General features: G+C 41.9%; 1 protein-coding gene across 2 annotated transcripts; it reads right to left on the reverse strand.

Annotated features, from left to right (window-relative positions):
• Positions 1-1042: 1042 nt before the first annotated feature.
• DNASE2B (deoxyribonuclease 2 beta) lies at positions 1043-19329 on the reverse strand. 2 transcript variants are annotated; one of them, XM_038413941.2, is made up of 6 exons: positions 19100-19329; positions 13682-13859; positions 6379-6460; positions 4620-4781; positions 2143-2340; positions 1043-1550 (listed from the first exon to the last, which is right to left on the reverse strand). In XM_038413941.2, the coding sequence occupies exons 1-6, from the start codon at positions 19210-19212 to the stop codon at positions 1207-1209; spliced, it is 1077 nt and encodes a 358-aa protein (XP_038269869.1). In that variant the 5' UTR covers positions 19213-19329; the 3' UTR covers positions 1043-1206. The 2 variants fall into 2 exon arrangements, with proteins under 2 accessions (XP_038269869.1, XP_043346932.1); XM_043490997.1 differs by lacking the exon at positions 19100-19329 and adding an exon at positions 15392-15496.
• Positions 19330-19629: the final 300 nt, after the last annotated feature.

The following is a 19629-nucleotide window of genomic DNA, read 5'->3' on the forward strand; positions in this document are numbered from 1 at the left end:
CAGTGCATCCACTGCCTCAGCAAGGGCCAAATCCCACAGAACTGTTCCCCTCTGCCAGCAGCTCTGGCCGAGATCTCGCAAGGACAGACAGCTTTGCCAAAAAAATCATCTTTATGGAGGCAGCTCTCCAAACCCAATCTTCGGCAGGCATGAGTCTTTCCCTCAACATTTGACTTTGAAGGATAGAGGGTTGAAGAAATGGACTGGGGATGCCTCTCACAAGTCGAAAAAGAGAGCGGAAAGTCCCCTCAGTGAGCCCAGGGCTAGCCAAATGCAATTGTTACCTCGCTTGGTATTCTCAGCACTGCCGGCACTGAGACTACAATCTGGCACCCACACTTCATGACGACCGTCAGTATCCAGTACCTCTGATAGCAAAGGCACCAGCTTTTTCCTTTGCCCGGGGGTGCTCAGCCCCACTCTTTTCCTCCTTGAAAATTGCTCTTCCAATCAATGAAGCCATCTTAGATCCAGTTAAAACAGTGTGGCAAACTCTGGCATCAGTAGCCCTGACGTGTAAGCATGCGGCCAAGAAATATTATGTCCCCACAAAGGAATCAGAGTTCCTTTTCTCCCATCCGCCACCTAATTCCATCATAGTGGATGCTATAAACTCTTGTGGCTGACAACATCATTCCAGGGCAACGCCCTATGACAGGGACTGGATGCGCCTCAATCTCTTTGGCAGGAAGGCTTATCCCTCAGCCACCTTACAATTTCATATTGCCAATTACCCGGGGCTCACAGTTGAAATATAACCACATGAATTCCAACAAACTGCATGACTTTACTGATAAGCTGCCAGAGGGTCCTTCAAGACCAGCATTCAGGAGGGACAACTGGTGGTAAAAACGTTGGCAGTGTTGTGGTGCTCGTTGGGGGTTTGTTTTGCTGTGGCTGGTGGTGTTTTGGTTTGGTTTGTGTTTCCCGGACTAACAGGACTTAGGTGGGAAGGCTGTGACAGATACAAAGGTAGCAGTGGAAGACCCAATGAAGATGACTGGATGTGGAAGCTAGAAAAAAAAAACACCAAATTTTTTACTTGTAAAAAGTTGAGCACTTTTATTGCAGAAATGATTCAAGAGACAAACACAGAACTTTACAATGCCATTTTTCAGAGCAGAATTACACCTGAAGGGGAATCTCCATACTCTATGTAATAGGTGGGTACAGTGTTTGAGAACTGTGGTTCATTCATATCCATCTTCAGGAGTTATTACAGCTATGGTAATGGAAGATCATGTGTCTGAAAGCTTTGTAAACGTACTGATTCTGGGTACAAATGAAACCACCACTTCTCCAAGCCTGTTGAGGAGCACGGTTTAAGTCTCCAATGCACGTCCACAGATCTTCATATCTCCAGGAAACACACCATTTAGAATGATCATAATAGGAATGGAAAGTGGAATTCCCTGGTGTCTTAATGAGGTTTATATTGTAGACGTGGTGTTGGAGAGAGCAGTTTGAGGGAAGCTCCTGTCCATCATGCTGCCAGGATTCTGCTAACAAATCTGTCTGCAATTGTTGAGCCATCCAGGCTACATAGATATCTGTGTAATTTCAGAAGATGTGGGAAAATGATGTTTAACAAAGACAACTGAACAAAAGTAGTTTGAAACAGTCTGATTAATATTTCCTTCCCCTCTCATTTTCTCAGCTCTCAATCTCTTAGTTTTTGAGATGTCATTAGTACTCCAGCCACCTTAGAGTCTTCCAGAGAAGAGACAGCCTGAATCTCTAATGCAAAGAATAAGCAGGGAAAAGCAAGCAACCAACCAAACACACACTAGAAAAGAAATCTTTCATACCTTCTTTGTACATGCTGAAGCAGCAAAAAAGAAACACATAAGCCCATTTTTTCCTTTGAGTAGTAAAAGTAGAGTAGTTTTTAGAAGATCCCTACAGTGAACACTTACAATACAAAGTGCTATGCAGCTTTCCTCTTTGCTCTATCTTGCTACTAGTATATCTCCTATTTTGTGTATTTGTTAGTGGTTTCCAAAAGTGTCAGTATTATGATGCAACAATGTTCCCTACCCACTATTATGTTCCTGTCTGTGATTGAACTTCTCTGTTTCCCTCCAAGAAAATGTTTTGTTCGTTTCCCAAGAATGTGTATTTGATAAGGACAGTTTTTCTTACCATCAACAAAAAAGCGTGATTTAGCAAAGTGGAGGAAGTTTTCTCCCTGGGCTGACTGGAGTTTGGAGAGGTGGCGCCAAGGGACTAGAGGCAGTGCAGAACCTACACAAAGCTTCTGCAGATTTGGGAGGTCAAGGTGAAAGATGTCAGGGATGGAGCAGTTATAGATGTTTGGATTGTAGCATAACAACTGTTTGTCTGAACAAAACCAAAGACATTAATAAGTACAAGATTAGGACATATTAAAGATAAGCGATTAAGTTCTAAAGTATGGTTCTAACCTGACAAATGTAACTATAAATTTGGTGCCTTTTCACTCCTCACATCCTGTCTCTTTAGTATGTTCGAGATCAGATTTACTGACTTTAGTGACAAAAAATATTTCTACTGCTTTTTATTCCTATTAGCCCTGCCAGTTCAACACAGCTGAGAGCATAAGCTGGGTTCTATTTCCTCTTGTGCATCACTGACAGAACAGTGAGTGAAGAAGGCCTCAGTCCTGCAGACACGTCACACACACAAGCAAGTCACATGTGTAAAGTTAAGCAAAGGCATGTCTGCAGGATCAGGGTCTAAGTTCCAGTCATTACACCTGTGAAACCCATTTCCTAGCAATAGGGCTGCAGAAAGGTCACTGTGGGTAGAGCCACAAAAAGATGTAGGTGTTTAATTCCCACTGTAGGTGCCTAAATCCAAAATTTAAATCTTCAAAATCCTTGCTTTGCTGCTGCCTTATACTGTAGGTGCCTATGTTGCTACTGGTAAAGTCTTCTAGGTGCCTAATTTCTGTTGATGAGCATGCGCAAAAACCCCTGGCCCAGCATCTAGCTCATGCATAAGCCCCAGCAGGATCCTCAGGTTGGCATTTCCCCACCTACCAGATCAGGCTCTGCCCAAAACACAGCTGGAGGAGGTGCAGCCTTTCTACCAAATAGCCAGAGCATTCACGCAGGATGTGGTCGATCCAGTTTCAAATCCCTCCCCTGCCGGATGTGGAGCAGGGATTTGAACTCAGGTCTCTTACTATCCAGGGGAGTTCCTTAATCAGTGGGCTATGGGGCAGTGGTGGGCCACCGCTTCCTGCAGCTCCCATTGGCCGGGAACGGCGAACCGCGGCCACTGGGAGTTGCGGGCAGCCATGCCTGCAGACGGCCAATGTAAACAAACTGTCTCACAGCCTGCCAGCAGATTACCCTGACTGGTCACATGCAGCCCACAGGTTGCCCACCACTGCTATGGGGTATCTGGGCTAGATGTTTCTTAGAGCTTCCTGTTGCAGTTTGTACAAAATACTTACATATACATTGGGCCAGGGAAAAAGGGAGAATGACTCTATAGCCCAGTGGTTAGGGCACTCACCTGGGAGACTGAGGTTCCAGTCCCTGCTCCAGTGATGCTGGGCTTAAGGGCACCACCAGTGCTATTTGCAAGAAAGGACTAACCTGGCTTAGACACCTAACTCTATAAGAGTGAATCCCATGTAGCAGGATGTGCCTCCTGTTAGCTGCCTAGCTCTCTTTGAGAAACAGGATATAAGCCACCCATCTCCTCAGCATTTCCTATTTGCTCATTTATATAGTTTCCCCACTCCAGCATGTTGGCTTTTGTGAATCGCATTCTTAGGTGCCTATCTCTCCCATGCATTGTACAGAGAGCCTGGGCACCTAACTCAGGGCTGTGGATTCCAATAACTGGCAGGGCACCTAAAATTCAGGGCATTGAGACACTGAGTTTATGTCCACCTTCGTGGACCCTTCTGCAGCCCTGTTGCTGGGAAAAGAGTTTCACAGGTGTAACTGATTAGAACTTAGACTGCGATACAGGGGTGTAATGTGGCCTGCAGCATCTTTATCACTGAAGATGTGTGATCAGGAAAGAACAGAACTTGACTTTCAGAATCCAGGTTGAGTTTGCAGGGCTGGTAATTCAGTGAGACATCTCTTGACTTGTAAACCAAGCACACATGATATGAAAAGCATTGAGGGACAATGAACATTGCATCCCACAATGCTTTTTACAGTTACTTTTCAGAGCAGAATTACATTCTGAGGTACCTGCCAGTAATCAAAAGATTTATTTCCATTTGTGTTAGTATTGATATTTTATGTGACAAAAAATCTTCATATAAATTCCTGTCTTCCCACCCTTGCTATTACTACATGCCATATTTTACCTGGAAAAGATCTCAATGTAGGTCGAAAACTTGTCTCTTTCACTAACGGAAGTTGTCCAATAAAATAAATTACCTCACCCACCTTGTCTCTCTGATACCTTCAGACCAACATGACTACAACATTGCAATATACTTCTGATGTGTCAGTGCTATTACTCCAGCTCCAACAATGCCCATGTGATGTTTTAAATCATGAAGGAAGTTTAAATTATTACTATTAATAATGAGAATTATGCCTTTTTACAAAGCTTTACATTTTCAAAGCCCTTTACACACAAACTGATTAAGAAGGAGGTTGCCATACCTATTTCTGCAAACTGGTTATATCTGAATGTTATACAGATGGCCATCTGTGCATTTTGCTTTCCGGTTGGTGGATATCCATAACCCTCCTCAGGAAATGGAGGGAACAGAGGGATGCTGTGAATCCCCCAGAAACCTTGTGATTTGTCCAAGAGCAGAAATCCTGTCAAAGTACAGTTATTGCAGATAAATTAAGAAACCCATCTAGGAAATACATAAGAACATTGTACTGTTCTAATACCAGAGGACAATACAACTCAAGTTGGATGGTAATGTCCTATTTTAACTTTATTTATGCTACTATTATATATTACCTTAATAGATAATAAATCATCAACAACAACACTTTGCACACCTACAGTGCCTCCCATTCAAGGATCTCTAAATTTTTCACAAATATTATTGCATTAATCCTTGTACCCTTTTTGACTCTCGAACCTCTTTTAGACCCATTTTATAAATGTGGACTCTGAGGCATAGAGAGGGTAAGTGACTTGTCCATGGTGTCCCAGAAAGTTTGTGGCAGAGCTAGAAATACAACCCAGCTATTTTAGTTCCCATTGTATTGCCTTTCTATAGCATATTTTTTTCAAAGGATCCCAAAGCACTTTACAAACTATAAATACAGGAATCAGTTTACCTATCACCAAAGTGCAGCCATCTCTATGGAACAGAATCACTGATTCATGACAATGCTACATTACATGCTAGGAAAGAAAGTGATTAATACATTCTCCAGTGGAATCTGACTGGAGCTCATCCCCTACTTCGGAAAAGTACCATGGTATCTTTAACGAGCGCAAAGGCCAACACCTCCTTTTCTACTTCCCATCCAAATTATATTTAGAAATCTAACAGCATAAGAATAATGGCATTGACTCTGTCTCCACACCATAGCACCTGATCCTCAGCCAGCCTGAAAGGGATTCATCATGTAAGAGAAAACTCACACTGTCAACATGGTGTCCACCACCACTGAGCAAATTCCTCCCCAAGTGGGGCTTAGAGGAGGCAGCAGGTGGGGGGAGAAATTGGTCTCACAGCAGGCATACTTCCGTGGAGGCAGAGAAGAGACAAGATTTCCAGGGACCTCATCACATCTGCAATCTGAAGATTTAGGGGGTCAAAGACTCTGCTCATTCTACAGGGAGTCTGACCAAATCTGGCCCCCTTCCTCCTTGGAACAATTAGAAATTCACTGAGTCCCCAATTCAGAAACCACATAAGCATGTGTTTAACTTTAAGCATTGCTTAAGTCCAAGTGACTTCAGTGGGACTTAACCACATGCTTAAGTCATTTCCTGAATCGTGGGCTCAGTTCCTTAACCTCCTATGGAATTTTCCATCGGTAGAGCAGAATTTGGAGGTTTGTATTTCTCATTCTCTCACATAGGATAGTTGAAAAGCTGTTGCTGTCCCAGCCAGTGTTGCTGGCAGCACATTGCGCAACTGGGCATAGGGAAGAGTATGGTTTTCTACTTGCAAAAAGTGAGGAATATCAATTTCAGTGCCTGTGAAAAGGGTGTAAGGGCACTATAGATGTGGAGCTGCTCTATAGCACAGATGCCATGAAGGGAAATTCAAAAAATGTAGATACAGCATTGGCATGTGTTAATATTACCTACACCACAAACACTACCACACAAACTGCTCTTTCGCTTTGGCTTAAACAGGGGTTTCATTTTCAATATATAGAGCTAGATAAAGACAGAAATTCTCATCCATAAAGAAAAAAGCAGAGAACAGTACTATCCCTATACCTTTAGTGTGTCCTTGTTTCCAGCTGTAATGCTTTGAATGAGGGACATCATCATTGTATATCACATAGGCATTGCTGTCGTTCTGCAGAGAAATATCCGATTTGTGACACATTAAATTCAATGAAAGGAAAGATTATTTCTATTTGTAACAGAATAAAGAACTTCAGAGATGGAAGACTTTGGGACAAATTCTCCTCTCACACTGCTGCAACCTCATTGATTTTAATGGGATTAGCACTGGAATAAATGAGAACAGAATACAGCTTTGAGATTTTGATTCTTTCATGTAATATGAAATGCAACCAAAAAATGCATGTTCTCCTGAACAGTAGAAGAGGCCTACCCAGAGAGATGGCTAAGTCAGATATGTGCAACAACACGATTTGTAAGGACTTTATTGGGTAACAATCTGCAGTGCAGCTTTTTCTTTTTCTTTGCAGTCTGTTGTTGATTTACAACCAGATGTTGGAAAAGTGTTTATAAAATGCTTGTTTGGAAATGCAACCATGCCAATTATTCTCTTTTAGAAGGAACAGTCCTAACTTTAACAAGACAGTCGCACGCATATTCCATCCTGTCCTTCCTAAAAGTTCTCTTTGCCTAATCCAGTGGTTCTCAAATGACGGCCCACAGGCCATTTGCGGCTCAAACAGCACACAGCTGCGCCTCATGTGACATCCTTAGGGCCATACAGGTAGTATATACTATGTGGATGTGGTCCGCATAACACATAGAGAGCTCCATATGCAGCCCAAAATGGTGAATAGGTTGAGAACCACTGCCCTAATAGTTTTCAGTAGAGTTTAGAGGTGTTTTTCTCCTCATATCTTGGCAGAACTGAAAGATTAGTAACTATTGGCTACAGTCTGGGATTGTAAACAGCATCTTCCACTTACAGAGCACAAGGATAATGCAAATATTTGATTGACTTCTTGAAATCTCTCCCATACACAAATTCAAATAAACTAAAAATGTTAAAATAATGTTACTGGTCTAATCTGAATCCACAAGAAAAATGCAAAGACATAGCCAAGATTAACACTCAGTGTCTAATTCACCCCTTTGTGACCAGAGATAGGGGAAAGTGATGGTACATTCTCTAGATTATGGACAGTTGTGAAGTTACTCAGAATTGCAGGACTAAGAACCACTGTACTCAGAAAAGTAAGGAGGAAAATGTACATACTAGATTATATGGACAGCAAACAATAGTTACACACACAAAGCTCAATTCTGCCACCTGTATTCAGGTTGAGCTTGAGTCTCTACTTCCTTGTACCTTGTATAGTCATTTATATCTGTATATAGTGGATATAAAATGTTTGAATCTAATACCATTTTCAACCACTTTGCACAAGTCTAAATGACTATGCAAGGTGCGGAGCAGTGGAATATCAGGCCCATCAAACAGTATGTTGCATTGAAAGTAGTCATATTGATTTGAGTGGGAGTACATGAAGATTCAAATACTGCTCAGCATGAGTAAGGATGATAAGACAGGATGCATAGGGACAGTGTAATAATCTGAATTTTGAATATCTTTTCTATTGGCAATATATTATTTATCATAATTCTTTCGTATTTGTATTGCGGTAGCACCTAGAAGCCCATCATGGACAAGGAAACCATTGCACCAGGTGCTGTACAAATACAGTCAAAAAGACTTTTCTTGCCGGGAACTGAGCTCCCAGGGGAGCCAGCTGAGGTCACTCAATTAGGGTGAACTGCAAAGAATGGGGCAGACAATTCTCAAAACTAGTGGATATTCCAATACTTAGATTTACCAAGCCAGCCCAAATTACCTTTTGCTATACTTCACTGGTTACTCAGAGGTCCATAACACAGTTCCCTTACAAAGAAAAGCAGTACTTGTGGCACCTTAGAGACTAACAAATTTATTAGAGCATAAGCTTTCGTGAGCTACAGCTCACTTCATCGGATGCATTTGGTGGAAAAAACAGAGGAGAGATTTATATACACACACAGAGAACATGAAACAATGGGTTTATCATACACACTGTAAGGAGAGGTTTCAGAGTAGCAGCCGTGTTAGTCTGTATTCGCAAAAAGAAAAGGAGTACTTGTGGCACCTTAGAGACTAACAAATTTATTAGAGCATAAGCTTTCGTGAGCTACAGCTCACTTCATCGGATGCATTTGGTGGAAAAAAAAAAGTTTTTTTTGTTTTTTTTTTTTTCCACCAAATGCATCCGATGAAGTGAGCTGTAGCTCACGAAAGCTTATGCTCTAATAAATTTGTTAGTCTCTAAGGTGCCACAAGTACTCCTCTTCTTTTTACTGTAAGGAGAGTGATCACTTAAGATAAGCCATCACCAGCAGCAGGGTGGGGGAAAGGAGGAAAACCTTTCATGGTGACAAGCAAGGTAGGCTAATTCCAGCAGTTAACAAGAATATCAGAGGAACAGTGGGGGGTGGGGTGGGGGGGAGAAATAACATGGGGAAATAGTTTTACTTTGTGTAATGACTCATCCATTCCCAGTCTCTATTCAAGCCTAAGTTAATTGTATCCAGTTTGCAAATTAATTCCAATTCAGCAGTCTCTCGTTGGAGTCTGTTTTTGAAGCTTTTTTGTTGAAGGATAGCCACTCTTAGGTCTGTAATCGAGTGACCAGAGAGATTGAAGTGTTCTCCAACTGGTTTTTGAATGTTATAATTCTTGACTCTGATTTGTGTCCATTCATTCTTTTACGTAGAGACTGTCCAGTTTGGCCAATGTACATGGCAGAGGGGCATTGCTGGCACATGATGGCATATATCACATTGGTAGATGCGCAGGTGAACGAGCCTCTGATAGTGTGGCTGATGTGATTAGGCCCTATGATGGTATCCCCTGAATAGATATGTGGACAGAGTTGGCAACGGGCTTTGTTGCAAGGATAGGTTCCTGGGTTAGTGGTTTTGTTGTGTGGTGTGTGGTTGCTGGTGAGTATTTGCTTCAGATTGGGGGGCTGTCTGTAAGCAAGGACTGGCCTGTCTCCCAAGATCTGGGAGAGTGATGGGTCATCCTTCAGGATAGGTTGTAGATCCTTGATAATGCGTTGGAGAGGTTTTAGTTGGGGGCTGAAGGTGATGGCTAGTGGCGTTCTGTTATTTTCTTTGTTGGGCCTGTCCTGTAGTAGGTGACTTCTGGGTACTCTTCTGGCTCTGTCAATCTGTTTCTTCACTTCAGCAGGTGGGTATTGTAGTTGTAGGAATGCATGATAGAGATCTTGTAGGTGTTTGTCTCTGGACTTTACAAAAACTAGACCAGCCATTTACAACACACACTTTGCTTCTCTACAAAAGAAAAAGGACACTAAGCTATCTAAACTACTATATGCCACAAGGGGCCACAACAATGGTTCCCGTAACCAACCCAGCAATATTGTTAATCTATCCAACTATACTCTTAGCCCAGCAGAAGAATCTGTCCTATCTCGGGGCCTTTCCTTTTGCCCCTCCACCCCCACGAACATGATACAGTTCTGTGGTGACCTAGAATCCTATTTTCGACGTCTCAGACTCAAGGAATATTTCCAACACACCTCTGACCAACATACTAACCCACAGAGACCTTCCTGCCAACACTACAAAAAGAAGGATTCTGGGTGGACTCCTCCTGAAGGTCGAAACAGCAGCCTGGATTTCTACATAGAGTGCTTCCGCCAACGTGCACGAGCTGAAATTGTGGAAAAGCAGCATCGCTTACCCCATAACCTCAGCCATGCAGAACACAGTGCCATCCACAGCCTCAGAAACAACTCTGACATCATAATCAAAAAGGCTGACAAAGGAGGTGCTGTCGTCATCATGAATAGGTCGAAGTATGAACAAGAGGCTACTAGGCAGCTCTCCAACACCACTTTCTACAAGCCATTACCCTCTGATCCCACTGAGAGTTACCAAAAGAAACTACAGCATTTGCTCAAGAAACTCCCTGAAAAAGCACAAGAACAAATCCGGACAGATACACCCCTAGAACACCGAACTGGGGTATTCTATGTGTTAGCCAAGATCCATAAACCTGGAAATCCTGGACGCCCCATCATCTCAGGCATTGGCACCCTGACAGCAGGATTGTCTGGCTATGTAGACTCCCTCTGCAGGCCCTTCGTTACCAGCACTCCCAGCTATCTTCGAGACACCACTGACTTCCTGAGGAAACTACGGTCCATTGGTGATCTTCCTAAAAACACTATCCTAGCCACTATGGATGTAGAAGCCCTCTACACCAACATTCCACACAAAGATGGACTACAAGCCGTCAGGAACAGTATCCCCGATACTGTCACGGCTAACCTGGTGGCTTAACTTTGTGACTTTGTCCTCACCCATAACTATTTCACATTTGGTGACAATGTATACCTTCAAATCAGTGGCACTGCGATGGATACCCGCATGGCCCCACAGTATGCCAACATTTTTATGGCTGACTTAGAACAACGCTTCCTCAGCTCTCATCCCCTAATGCTCCTACTCTACTTGCGCTACATTGATGACATCTTCATCATCTGGACCCATGGAAAAGAAGCCCTTGAGGAATTCCACCATGATTTCAACAATTTCCATCCCACCATCAACCTCAGCCTGGACCAGTCCACACAAGAGATCCACTTCCTGGACACTATGGTGCTAATAAGCGATGGTCACATAAACACCACCCTATATCGGAAATCTACTGACTGCTATTCCTACCTACATGCCTCTAGCTTTCATCCAGATCATACCACTCGATCCATTGTCTACAGCCAAGCTCTACGATATAACTGCATTTGCTCCCTCAGACAGAGACAAACACCTACAAGATCTCTATCATGCATTCCTACAACTACAATACCCACCTGCTGAAGTGAAGAAACAGATTGACAGAGCCAGAAGAGTACCCAGAAGTCACCTACTACAGGACAGGCCCAACAAAGAAAATAACAGAACGCCACTAGCCATCACCTTCAGCCCCCAACTAAAACCTCTCCAACGCATTATCAAGGATCTACAACCTATCCTGAAGGATGACCCATCATTCTCCCAGATCTTGGGAGACAGGCCAGTCCTTGCTTACAGACAGCCCCCCAATCTGAAGCAAATACTCACCAGCAACCACACACCACACAACAAAACCACTAACCCAGGAACCTATCCTTGCAACAAAGCCTGTTGCCAACTCTGTCCACATATCTATTCAGGGGATACCATCATAGGGCCTAATCACATCAGCCACACTATCAGAGGCTCGTTCACCTGCGCATCTACCAATGTGATATATGCCATCATGTGCCAGAAATGTCCCTCTGCCATGTACATTGGCCAAACTGGACAGTCTCTACGTAAAAGAATGAATGGACACAAATCAGAGTCAAGAATTATAACATTCAAAAACCAGTTGGAGAACACTTCAATCTCTCTGGTCACTCGATTACAGACCTAAGAGTGGCTATCCTTCAACAAAAAAGCTTCAAAAACAGACTCCAACGAGAGACTGCTGAATTGGAATTAATTTGCAAACTGGATACAATTAACTTAGGCTTGAATAGAGACTGGGAATGGATGAGTCATTACACAAAGTAAAACTATTTCCCCATGTTATTTCTCCCCCCCACCCCACCCCCCACTGTTCCTCTGATATTCTTGTTAACTCCTGGAATTAGCCTACCTTGCTTGTCACCATGAAAGGTTTTCCTCCTTTCCTCCGCCCCTGCTGCTGGTGATGGCTTATCTTAAGTGATCACTCTCCTTACAGTGTGTATGATAAACCCATTGTTTCATGTTCTTTGTGTGTGTATATAAATCTCTCCTCTGTTTTTTCCACCAAATGCATCCGATGAAGTGAGCTGTAGCTCACGAAAGCTTATGCTCTAATAAATTTGTTAGTCTCTAAGGTGCCATAAGTACTGCTTTTCTTTTTGCGAATACAGACTAACACGGCTGCTACTCTGAAACCTGACAGTTCCCTTAAAGTAACCCAGCCTCAGGCCTACACCTAGTTACCCAAGTCAGATATAATGAGGATTAATAAAAGTCATATTTAATCATATAAGAGAAAAGGTTCTACCAATCCCAAAGGATTGGACACATTACCTCCCAGGTTAATGAATATTCCCGATCTTACCAAAATACACATTTATAGCCAACTCTTATTAACTAAACTAAAATTTATTAAAAAAGAAAAGAGAGAGTATGGTTGAAAGATCAATATACATACAGACATGAGTTCAATTCTTGAGATTCATATTCATAGCAGAGATGGTGAACTTTGTAGTTGCAAAAAGTTCTTTTAGAATTTAGTCCATAGGTTACAGTCTAATATCCAATATTATATTCAGGGTGTACCAGCTTAACTGGGATTTCAATCTTATGACTCAAACTTCCCCTGATGTAACTTAAGCAGATCTGAGATAAAAAGGATTAGGACCCAAGGGTCTTTTATACAGTTTTCTAGCAGCCACTTGACCATACGGTCCTGGATAAACAATAGGCTTTTGATGTAACTTTCTGTTTCCTAAGCACCACCAGTAATTAGTTACACAAATTAACATAGGGCAATTTATTCATTAGTTAGTCTATCACAAACTTCAAAGAGACATATAGACTCTGACATTATTTCACACAAGATTCATCTAAATATTAATATTCCTTTTTGATCTCTGATTTAATAAGTGACAGACAGGAACTGTCTGTTTACATGGCTAATGTTTATGAATACACACAGACAATTAGTATCACTTCTAACTTCTAACAATATTGGTTTGCATTTCAAAGTTCTAGCCAAACTAATGGCCCTCATTACCATTCGCATACTTTCTAACATGATTTTAAAGGTTGGCTTTGGGTCGTTCAGCCTGCAAACTGTTTAACCCTTTCTGGCCATGTATAATACTTTGTATAAGATTTGTTGCAATTATATAACAGTGGTAGCAATAATGATTTGCATGATTATATTTTAATTAGACAATGTCACACTGCCCCCAAAAGCTTACAATCTAAGGAATCCTTAGCAATATTTAAACTGTGAAAGGTTTTACAACCCAGAACTCACTCAAATACATAGGGCCTTCCAGTAAACCTGCAAGCAATCTGCCCTCCTCCATGAACGTTTGCAGACCTGTGTTGGTGCAGATCAGTCAATGTATTCTTCTTTTTTATTAATATAAAATATTTTAGTTGAACCTCATCAATCAGGTCACACAATGCTTATAAACACTTATTTTGGCTCAGTCACTGGTTTCATTTTGTTTACATTTTAGAAGTGTTTTTTAAACTATAATATAAAGAAAATGTGTTACAATGATAATAAAATATGCCTTACCTTGGATTTATAAGCTTCATAAAGTTGGTTTAATGTTTGCCCCAGGGCACTCTGTGTCATATTGATCAGGAATTTACTCAATTGCCAAGCTTGCGTCAAAGAATCCATGTACATGTACTCCAAACCAGTTCCGGGACTCTCTTTTCTGATATACTTTGGTAACTTGTAAAGAAGAAACCTGAAACAATGAAGGATTATTAGTAATTATAAATCAGTGTATTGGGATGGATAAGCCATAGCTCCTTCTGCCTTGTGTCACATGAGAGCTTTGAGTCAACAGGGCCTCCCGCAGAGAGAACTGTATCCATGAAAATAAACTTCAACTGAAAACATTTTAAAAGTATGTTCCAAAAATATAAAAATATGTAAAACAGAAACATATCCACAGTGTGAGTCAGTGTTCTGTGATTGCCATTGTGGATGGCAGACTTGCACAGCTTTGCTTCAGCAGAAACAAAAGTCTGAGGCAACACTCAGCCCTAATGTAAGTAGGTGTAATTCCATTGAAGTTAAGGGAGTTAAATCCACTTACAATGGGCCTGACTTTGGCCCTTAGTACTCTAGACACTCTGAAGCACATCCGTTGCTATTTAGAATAGTTTGCAGTGCAATTCGACACTGAAAATTGACACTGTCTTATTCAACAATTCTGCTCTCTGTTTGTGTCACATCTGGTGACAGAAAATCTTTTTTATTGCTTTTTACATGCTAGCCCTTAAGAGCCTTAACACAGCTAAAACAGAATGAGCTAGATTCTATTCCTCTTTGTGGTTCATAAACAGAACTGTTCAGTAAGTTTCAATTAGTTACACCTGTGAAAAGGTGCAGAAGGCAATGGGGGTTTCACAGATGTAGCTAGGAGTCTAAGGCTATGTCTACACTTGCAGAGTTTTTGCGCTGTAAGTTGCATCAGTGATAGGGAACCGGTGAAAGTAAAGCACTGGTTTGTGTACTCACTTAATTCCTCAGGCATCAGAGAGTGTTTACATTAACACTTCCATTGCTGATGAGAACAGCACTCTAGGGCAGTTATCCCACAGTGCAGCTCTCTCTAGTTTGATGATGGGTCTTGTGGGATGGAGGGTGTGTGTGATCACAGGGCATCCTGGGTCCCTGCACAGCCTCCTCTTCCCAAAGACTAATCAGCACCAGTAGCTCAACATTGCTCCAAGCAGGAGATCGTTTGCTCCCTGGAACAGGCATTGTCACCTGGCCAGATAAGTGAGGACTTGCCAAAAAAACAGGAAAGGGAGTTTCAGAGTTCCTGGGGCTTTACAGGGGGAAGGGTGGATGTCTGTTTACCTGGCATCAGAGCAGCAGAGCTGCTGGCCAGAGTGGTCGCCTAGGTTGGGGGAGATCCTTGGGAGGCTAAAAGCTGTGTAAACAGGAAGAATGTGTCTTCACTTGCACATCACTGCAAAAGCATCACCGGTAAGAGCTCTATGCCTCTCGTGGAAGTGGTTTTCTTTTTGTGGTGAAACTTCTGAGTTTCACTGCAAAAAGTCATTGGCAAGTGTAGACGCTCCCATAGTTTTTGCGCAAAAAAGGGACTTTTCCCACTTTAAATGGCAAAGTTATTGCCTATGACTGAATTTTGAGTTAAGAGCAGAAACATTAATTCTATTAACATATTTTAGTGTGCAACTTACAAACTGAATATTTTAAATTACCATGTCCTTTGTTTGGACAATTATCAAGATTCTGCCTAACCTTGGCTGCATCCTGGAGATGCTGAGTGCCTTCTGTGAGGTGCTGAGGGTGCCCAAATTCCGTTGACTTCAGTGGCCTTCAGGACACTAGCACCTTGAAACAGCATCTTACATAATTTGACATCTTAGGTCCTGTTCCTATGAAAAGATTTCAGGCAGTATTCAAATGAATGAAGAAGAGGCACATTCTGCCCTCATTACAGATTACTGATTTTACAATCCTTTGTGCAGATGAAACTTTTATTGAGTACAGAGCGAGTTTTCACAAGTAAAGATTACGAGATTAGCTCCTAAATGTAATGTAAATACCTGGGGACATTTGACAACTTGTTCCCTTGATATAGAGTTTATTCCAGATGAGTCTTGGGAACATAATTGTTGCCATAGTAAATCAGACAAGTGATCCATCTAGTTTAGTGTGAAAAGCTACAGAGGAAGGTGCAAGAATGCCAATAATAAGCAACTATGGAATATTGTAGAATGAAACCAAAGATATTGAATACTCAATTCAGCCTGCTGCTAACTGAATACTTTAATTAGAATTCAGTACAATATGTTTTATAGCACGCAATTGTCTTTTGTGCGATAGGAAATTTTATGCAACAGTTTCACTTCTGTTCCTCATTGCTACTTCATACCACACAAATTCGGACTCAAGTAACCCTTGAATATTTTTTTAGCAACAGGTCTGAATTACCAAAAAAGTGAAGCATGTGGCCTTCTTGGTCAAGGAGCCATACTTCAAAAGAAATTTCCCACTTTTTCCCCCTTAAAAACTTGATTCTTTGTATCTTGGGACCCAAACTTGTAAACTGATCTACATGGGTTCACACTGATGCAGGAGTCCACCTTCACAGATCATTTTGCAGGGTTGGGGCCTTAGCTACTTGTCTCTGAACATTTAAAATGTCTTAAATTGTCATAGAATCATTTCATTGCTAACGCCCATGATTGTGTAATATAAACAATATAATTGAATAGCAAAAATGTACAGGCCTAAGGGATATGATGTCTCATAAATCTTTAATAATAAGCACAGGAGAGGAATTTCCTTGAGCATTTGGACTCTGTAAGTTCATGTGTTTAGACACGTACAAATCTTACGCTGAAGGGAATGAAAAGTAATGTTGTCTTTACCGTGTTGACAGGCTGTGCTAAGGATCTGACCCTGCAAACATTAATTATTATTTTTATTATTGTAGCACCAAGGACAAGAGCCCATTGTGATAAGCACTCTGCAAACATAGAACAAAGACAGTTTCATGAACTCTGAAGCATTGGCTTCAATGGCACTAGTCATGTGCCTAAAATAAAGCTCAAGTGTTAGCAGGATCAGGGCCTAATTTTCCAAGTATGTTACTTGTATCAATCTGTAAGAAATGACTGCTTTCTTTTTAAAATTGGTTGATGTTTATCATTGGTGATCAGTGTTTCTAACAGTACTTGTTCCATTGCTAAGACCTGTGATTAGATTTATGAATAATAATAATAGTTAACACGTTTCATGGTCAAGGTACATTATCTAATTAAGCAGTAACTGGCACATGCTGCCAGTTACTGCTGCCAGTTCTAGTACTGGCATTTCTGGAGGCTGATGGCCCCAAGTGACCTAAAGTCCCAGAAGATGACATAGAATCATAGAATATCAGGGTTGGAAGGGACCTCTGGAGGTCATCTAGTCCAACCCCCTGTTCAAAGCAGGGCCAATCCCCAACTAAATCATCCCAGCCAGGGCTTTGTCAAGCCTGACCTTAAAAACTTCTAAGGAAGGAGATTCCATCACCTCCCTAGGTAACGCATTCCAGTGTTTTACCACTCTCCTAGTGAAAAAGTTTTTCCTAATATCCAATCTAAACCTCCCCCACTGCAACTTGAGACCATTACTCCTCGTTCTGTCATCTGCTACCACTGAGAAAAGTCTAGATCCATCCTCTTTGGAACCCCCTTTCAGGTAGTTGAAAGCAGCTATTAAATCCCCCCTCATTCTTCTCTTCTGCAGAATAAACAATCCCAGTTCCCTCAGCCTCTCCTCATAAATCATGTATTCCAGTCCCCTAATCATTTTTGTTGCCCTCTGCTGGACGTTTTCCAATTTTTCCACATCCTTCTTGTAGTGTGGGGCCCAAAACTGGACACAGTACTCCAGATGAGGCCTCACCAATGTCAAATAGAGGGGAACGATCATGTCCCTCGATCTGCTGGCAATGCCCCTACTTATACAGCCCAAAATGCCATTGGCCTTCTTGGCAACAACGGCACACTGTTGACTCATATCCCGCTTCTCATCCATCGTAGCCCCTAGGTCCTTTTCGGCAGAACTGCTGCCTAACCATTCGGTCCCTAGTCTGTAGTGGTGCCTGGGATTCTTCCGTCCTAACTTCAGGACTCTGCACTTGTCCTTGTTGAACCTCATCAGATTTCTTTTGGCCCAATCCTCTAATTAGTCTAGGGCCCTCTGTATCCTAGCCCTACCCTCCAGCGTATCTACTTCTCCTCCTAATTTAGTGTCATCTGCAAACTTGCTGTGGGTGCAATCCACACCATCCTCCAGATCATTTATGAAGATATTGAACAAAAGCAGCCCGAGGACCGACCCTTGGGGCACTCCACTGGATACCGGTTGCCAACTAGACATGGAGCCATTGATCACTACCCGTTGAGCCCGACAATCTAGTCAACTTTCTGTCCACCTTATAGTCCATTCATCCAGCTCATGCTTCTTTAACTTGCTGGCAAGAATACTGTGGGAGACCATGTCAAAAGCTTTGCTAAAGTCAAGGAACAACACGTCCACTGCTTTCCCCTCATCCACAGAGCCAGTTATCTCATCATAGAAGGCAATTAAATTAGTCAGGCATGACTTGCCTTTGGTGAATCCATGCTGACTGTTCCTGATCACTTTCCTCTCCTCTAAGTGCTTCAGAATTGATTCCTTGAGGACCTGCTCCATGATTTTTCCAGGGACTGAGGTGATGCTGACTGGCCTGTTGTTCCCAGGATCCTCCTCCTTCCATTTTTAAAAGATGGGCACTACATTAGCCCATCCTCTCTTTAATCACAGAACAGCACTTTCCCATACTCTGCTTGCCAATATGCCTCAATCTGGATCCATCTGGAGGGGGTTCAGTTTTATTTTTCAATCAATTCTTGGCCACTGAGCTGTTATGGCTATGGAAGGGGGTCAATTCATGCCAATGTTTTGTTATGATACAGACACCTATGAGGACTGGCCTAAGATTGAGATAATAACAAAGAGTCCCAACTTTCCTACTTTCAACCAAGTTTCCTAGCAGTGAAAAGCCACTTTCGCAACAACTCACTGTAATTTGGATAAAAAGAAAAGGAGTACTTGTGGCACCTTAGAGACTAACAAAATCTGGATGCTACCAATGATGCTTTAAATGTACCTGACTCCCAGAGGCTTGCCATAAGAACAAGAGCTTTCATGCTCACTTTGATCATAGGAAATTAGGGTTTTTTTTTGTCAACCAATGATCATTTTGTAGTTAGTCATAATGCAATGATGAGTTAGTTACAATGAAATTCAATCAGATTTCAGTAATCTACATTTCACTCGCCAGACATGGTTCAAAGGCTACCTCTGAAGTAAAAGAGACTGAGACACAAATTCATATGCATTACAGTTCTCTGATCCATCTACTTAATGATTTTACATTCCAAAACTTCTCCGTACATGTTCTTTACCTACCAATCAACCGGGTCACCATCTTCACTTCTGCAGGAAATTTCAGCTGCCCACAGGGACCTGATGGAACTAAACAACAGCAAAAAAGCACAACTCCATAAAGATCCTGCAGTCATTTCTAGTCTCAGCTCTACAGAATGAGCAAACTGCAGATTTTAAAAGGAGAAGTTGTTTTGTGAAGTGCATTTCTCTTGTTTGATTCAGTTTCAACCCCATCAGCTCTCAGCACAATGTTTCACAGCAATAGAAACACATTTCCCGACCAGCTGCAGTGCTGCAAAGCACTAGTGTTCTTATGAGATGCTAAGCTACGGGGTTGTTCCCTTTTCCAGTACTATTTCTGCATACAGAGCATTGGCTCTCTCATCTGGTATTTGGGGTACAAAATGTGGATAATCTATATTTTATATTTTGAAGAGATTGTTAGGTTTGGCTGACCTCTCCTACTGTGAATCTTTTTTGCATTTGATTGGACCGGACCCCCTGGATTCTGTAGCCCTAACTTTGGTAGAAGTATGAATTCACTTCTGGAT

The sequence above is a fragment of the Dermochelys coriacea genome, chromosome 8 (genome assembly GCF_009764565.3).
Source record: "Dermochelys coriacea isolate rDerCor1 chromosome 8, rDerCor1.pri.v4, whole genome shotgun sequence".
NCBI lineage: Eukaryota > Metazoa > Chordata > Testudines > Dermochelyidae > Dermochelys > Dermochelys coriacea.